Source organism: Chrysemys picta, chromosome 22 (genome assembly GCF_011386835.1).
Source record: "Chrysemys picta bellii isolate R12L10 chromosome 22, ASM1138683v2, whole genome shotgun sequence".
Lineage (NCBI taxonomy): Eukaryota > Metazoa > Chordata > Testudines > Emydidae > Chrysemys > Chrysemys picta.
In genome coordinates, this window is record NC_088812.1 from 7,400,702 (window position 1) to 7,406,071 (window position 5,370).

General features: G+C 66.0%; 1 protein-coding gene across 1 annotated transcript; it reads right to left on the reverse strand.

Annotated features, from left to right (window-relative positions):
• Positions 1-431: 431 nt before the first annotated feature.
• LOC135977097 (prosaposin-like) lies at positions 432-4,893 on the reverse strand. The gene is made up of 6 exons (XM_065576194.1): positions 4,799-4,893; positions 4,113-4,243; positions 3,713-3,805; positions 3,128-3,305; positions 1,177-1,242; positions 432-557 (listed from the first exon to the last, which is right to left on the reverse strand). Exons 1-6 carry the CDS (start codon positions 4,869-4,871, stop codon positions 547-549), a joined length of 552 nt encoding a protein of 183 aa, XP_065432266.1. The 5' UTR covers positions 4,872-4,893; the 3' UTR covers positions 432-546.
• Positions 4,894-5,370: the final 477 nt, after the last annotated feature.

The following is a 5,370-nucleotide window of genomic DNA, read 5'->3' on the forward strand; positions in this document are numbered from 1 at the left end:
GCCGGTTCCCAGAGCCAACGGCCCCCGGCCACGCCGGGGGTGGGGGAGTCGCTCCCGATCCTGAGGGGGCCCCTGTCGGGTGTCAGCGAGCAGCACAGATTGTAACCAGTCCCGCAATACAGAATCGCCTATATGCAGACAGGGGTCAGGGCACCCCATGGATCGCTCAGCCGGGCTAGATGGGAGACCCCAGGGCAGAGGGTGCTCTGCGGAGGCTGAGCTGGCATAGAGCTCTGGGTGTATGTGTGGGGGGCACAGTGCGTTGCAGGGGAGAGCCCCTGGGAGCCGGGGGCAGAGGGCAGCCCCCAGGGGCAGGGGGAGGAGTAGAGCTTTGCTGTGCATTTGCCCCCCGGTTATTTGCCTAGAGGCTCAGTGGCGAGACCTGCCCCCACAGGCTGGGGGTGTGGCACAAAGAGGAGCCCATGGCCCGATTGCAATGCAGGCAGAAGCTTTATTGAAAGGCAAGTTCCCGGGCAGGTGTCACAGCTGGGGGCAGCCCCTCCTGCCGGGGCTCCGGGCGCAGCAGGGGCTCCGCTCTGCCCTGGCTCACGCGCCAGCTGAGGAGGAGAGAGAGGCCAGTGAGGGACACAGACAGACTCAGTGCAGGGAATGGGGGAGCCTGACCCAGGCCGGACAGACAGAGGGGCCATTAGGGGATGCCTCTCTTCCCAAGAGCCCAGCCGATCTCTGGGGCCTCGGGTGACCCTCCCCCTGGCTACGTGTGCCCCACCCAGGGGTATAGCACCTTACTCCAGGGCTCGCTGGGCTGGGGGGAGGAGAGGTGAGCAGAGCATCTCCTGCACCCCCAGGAGCTGGCTCAGCTGCCCAGGCACCGGGGCACGTTGTGGGGCCAGGCAGGCCTTGGCCTTATGGGTCCGGGGGAGGACCAGCCAGCAATAGGGGCAGGAGGGACCCCAGCTCTTCACTGCCCCAGGGTGCCCAGCTGGCCTGGGGAGGAAGCATCTGGTCTGGGACTGGACTCCGTGGCCATGGCAGGTTGGGGAAGCTTTGCCCTGCCACTGCTAGGCCTGGACTTGCCTTGGGGGCCCTTGGTCCCTATCCAGGGGGCACAGAAATCCCCAAACTTGAGCCCAGATCGGCCAGGGCTTCCCAGCATCAGTGTCACTCTCTGCCCCTCATCTTTGGCCCAGCCCGTTCCCCCGGCCCTGCCCTCACCTGGTCCCATGGTATCCGCTGGGCTCTCTGCAGCCGGGGCCCGGCGTGGGCCAGGAACCTTCCACCCTGGAGACCACAGAGAATATGGATGTTATTTCAGCCAGGGCCCAGTCCCCCAGCTGCTCACAGCCAGGACCACAGACCCTGTGTCCCCGCGCAGGGATCGAACCTGGGGCCGCCAGCGCCCAGCCGCTCGCACCTGAGCTAAGAGTGCATCTCTCTCCGGGCACACCAAGCAGCTGGCTGGTGTAGTGACAGGGGCTGGCCACTGGAGAGCGACATGCACTGGACCAGTGGTGCTCATGGGGTCGGGCGCGAGGGGGCTGGGGCCCAGGGAGAGGTTGTGGGAGCTGGTGCACAGAGCTGCGTGCGGGGGACAGGAAATTCTGCAGAGATGGGCTGAGCCCCCTTCCTCCTGACTGCAGCTGGCAGAGCCCTGGCCCCACACACCCCTCACAAGAGGGCTGGGAATCCAATGCGGTCTGTGCCTACCCAGAGGGGGCTCATGGCGGCTGCGAGTGGAGAGCCCGGAGCGGGGCCTGCGGGTCAGACCACGGGGTGCTCTGTGCTGACACTCCCCTGGAAGGAGACTGGCTGCGGGGGGAATGGGGACTGGGCCCAGACAGACACCTGGAGATCCTCCCATAGGGTGGCTGCGCTGAGCCCCGTTAGCTCCCCCAGTCCCCCGATCCCGGTGGGGGAGAGGGGTAGCACATTCCTGCGGCGGGGAGGGGGACACCGCACGTCCACAGCTGCCACTCTTGTGAAATCGCTTTTCTCCGGAGCGGCTCCTTTGATGCGGGCGGCACTGCCCAGCCCTGAACGCTCCCTGGTCTCAAGTGTCCTCATGGGGCCGGAGATGGTTTGTGGGCACAGACGAGGGCCCTTCACGGCACGAGGTGGGGCTTGGGAAAGCCCGGGGGAAGAACGGGGGAGGGTGGTCAGGCAGCCATGGGAGGGGGGCCCTGAGGGTGACGGCTCAGGGCACTGGACTCGAGTCAGTGAGAAGGGGCCACAGGTGGTGACTCCCCTCCCCAGTGCTTGTGGGGGCTGGATCAGGGGCTGGGCCTGATCCCTAAAGGGCTTGAACCATCTTGAGCCTGGGGGGAAGCTGGTATCCCCTGGGACAGACAGGGGAACGTGTCATGTTTCCTGCCCGAGGTTCCCCCATCAGCCTTCCCTCCTGCAGCTCCTGGAGTGGCCGCCCCCTGGGAGCTAGCTGCTGGGGGGCGGGGGAGGAGCTGTGCTGCAGGTCTGTGGGAGCATGGAGCCAGGTGGGTGCAGCACCCCCCAGCCTGACTAGATCTCCCAGGGTCCCTCGTCCGAGGCTGCTGGGCACAGACAGACCCTTGGGCTCCCTCCGGTGATTCGGGGCTGGGCACCATCCCTGGAGGGTGGGCCTGGCATTTCCAACAGGGATAACCCAGGGGCACCACGTGGGGGCACCCTCCAGCCTGGCTGGGTGTTCCAGGGAAGCAGATTAGGGTGGGGGCAAGATGCCAGGCAGAGGTTACGGAGACAGGATGGAGGAGCAGCTTTGGGGGAGGTGCTGGGCAGCAGGGACCCAGTGACCAGCTGGGGGCACCAGAGGGCAACAGCCTGGCCGCAGGGCTGGGGCTGGGTGACCCCACAGCTCCCATGGCCCAGGAGCAAGCCTCTTCCCCCTCCATTGACAGTAGTGGTACATCCCCTCCCCCCGTTGGGTTCCCAGCCCAGGTGGGAGCAGGGGGCACCCATGGGCCAGCCTGGGGGTGGTGGGACCCTGGCACATGCCCTGACATTGCTACCCCCAGATCTGATCCCTGATGGGAAAGGGTGGGAGGCTGCGGGGGAGACCCCTGCTCTGCCCTCCTGGAGTCAGGGACCCCACAGAGCCAGCCCAGTGCCCAGTTTCCAGCGCACTGGCCCCAGCTCCCCAGGGATCTGCCCAGCCGGGCGCAGTGTGCCTCACCTGGGTGGCCCTGGCTCTCGCACATGCCAATGTTGATGCAGATCTCATGGGACTCCAGGTCCTGGGCCAGCCCGGCCTCGATGGGCTTCACGTACTGATCCACCACCTCGTGGCACTGGTCGGACCAGTAGTAGAAGACGGTGGAGCAGATCTTCTTAATGGCCTTTCCCACGCCTCTCTGGGGGATGGCAGGGGAGCGTTGGGCAGGCGCTGGCTGGGGCCTGGTGCCCACCCACCCTCGCACATTCCCACCCGCCCTCGCACACTCCCACCCACCCTTGCACACTCCAGCAGATATACCCACCCACGCCTGCACACTTCCACCTGCCATTGCACACTCCCTAAGACATACCCAGCCACCTCTGTACACTTCCACCCGCCCTCGTACACTCCCTCAGACATACCCGCCTGCCCTTGCACTCTCCCTTGCACATGTTCACCCCCCATGCCACCTGGCACCTGCCCTGCCACTCTCACAGGCTTCCTTGCACATGCCCACCCTAGCATGCTCACTCTTAGGCCCATCTCCTTGGCACAAGTACTCTATCCCCCTTGCACACTCACTGCCCGGTGAGGGGTCCTTACTGGGTCGTGCATGTTGGGCACCATTGCCTTCAGCCCGTCGATGACCGTCCTGCACATCCAGCATATCACCAGGGGGTGCCGCTCGTCAGCGCCCTGTGCCGGGACACAGCAGCCGGGTCAGTGCCTCCCAACACATAATGCCAACCCGTCCACAGGGGCGGCCTTCCCGGGTGCGTGGGGTCCTGGGGCAGTGGGGTTTTGGGCTCTGGAGCTGGCAGGGGGTGAATCTGGGCCCCCCAGGGGTGTACCATGGGCCCCCCTAAGGGCAGGAGCCTGCGCTGGGGTCTCGGAGGGATGGGAATAAGCCCCCAGGTGCCCACCGGTCCCACTCCCAATCCACACCAGCCAGGAGGCACTGAAGACCCCGCATCCAGCCCCCTGGAGGCACCAGCGCGCTCACCTCAGGCAGCTCGTCCCAGCCGTACACCAGGCAAAACTGCACTCGGCCGCACTGGGATGCTGTGGCCACGTCCCGGCACCAAAACTCGGGGCCCTTCAGGCATTCGGGGGGCCCACCTGGCAGGGCCAGGGCTGGAAGGGGAGAGATCTGGCAGAATGAAGGGCCCCCCCAGCTCTGCTGATGCCCTGACCCACAGCCCCCTGCTAGCCCAGCCCTGGACTCCCCCCAGCTCTGCCTGTGCCCCTCACTCTCGACCTGCAGCCCCTGCTAACCCAGCCCTGGACTCCCCTCATAGGTCTGTTGGTGCCCTTCCCTCCAAACCCGCAGCCCCCCAACTCTTTACACAAGGGGAGCTGGAAATAGGGAAAAGAGACACAAGGGGGGGACCGCAGTGGGAGGCTAGAGTGAATGGGGGGGCGAGGACCCCGGAATGGGAGGGACAACAGAGGGGAGTGGCAGGAGGGGGTGATGGAGACTGGGATGATAGAAGCAGAGGGGGCGCTGACGGGAGGTAGCGGACGAGGGGGTGTGGTGGGGACCCAGCCTGGGTGCTCGGGGCTAATGGTCTGTTCTCACCCCTCTGCCCCATCTCAGGTTGGGGGACTCGGGGCCCCCTCCCTGGACACCTGGGTTCATCTCCCATCCCTTAGGAATTGTTTACCCTCCAAGCCCCCCCCGGCTCCTACCAGTCGCCCCCGGAAGCAGGGAGAGGAGCAGCAGCACCGCGATCATCTTGCCCCGCAAGTAGCCGCGTCGCATCACATCGTCCCTTCGCTCCCTGGCCCTATATCCCCTGAGGGGAGCGGCCACGCCCCGTTCCTGGGCCCCAGGAGCCAATACGAGGTGCTGTGGGGAGCTCCCCCCGCCGCGGTGCAGGGGGTGGGGCAGGTTTGGTTTCTTCAGCAGGGCCAGGAAAAGCAATTGACGTGGGCCCCAAACACTTCCTGCCCCCCCAGGAAACCTCAGTGTCCACAAGCGGCCCAGGCTGCAGCAGCTCAGGGTCTCTGTCCCTCCCTCTGCAAGGCCTCCCGTGTGGTCCTTTCAACCTACCCCCTGTCCTGCTGCTGGCCGGGGGGCCGGGGTACATGGGGCAGGATCTCTGGGGCGGGGGGTGTATCGGCCTCGAGGGTCCTGCTGCAGGGGTGTTGGGAGCCCTGGATCGTGGAGGGGAGGGAGGTTCCCAGACGATCTCCCGCCCGTCGCTGTGCAGGGCTCTATATCTGCCCTGCTCCCAGGTGCCAGCACTCAGCAGGGACTG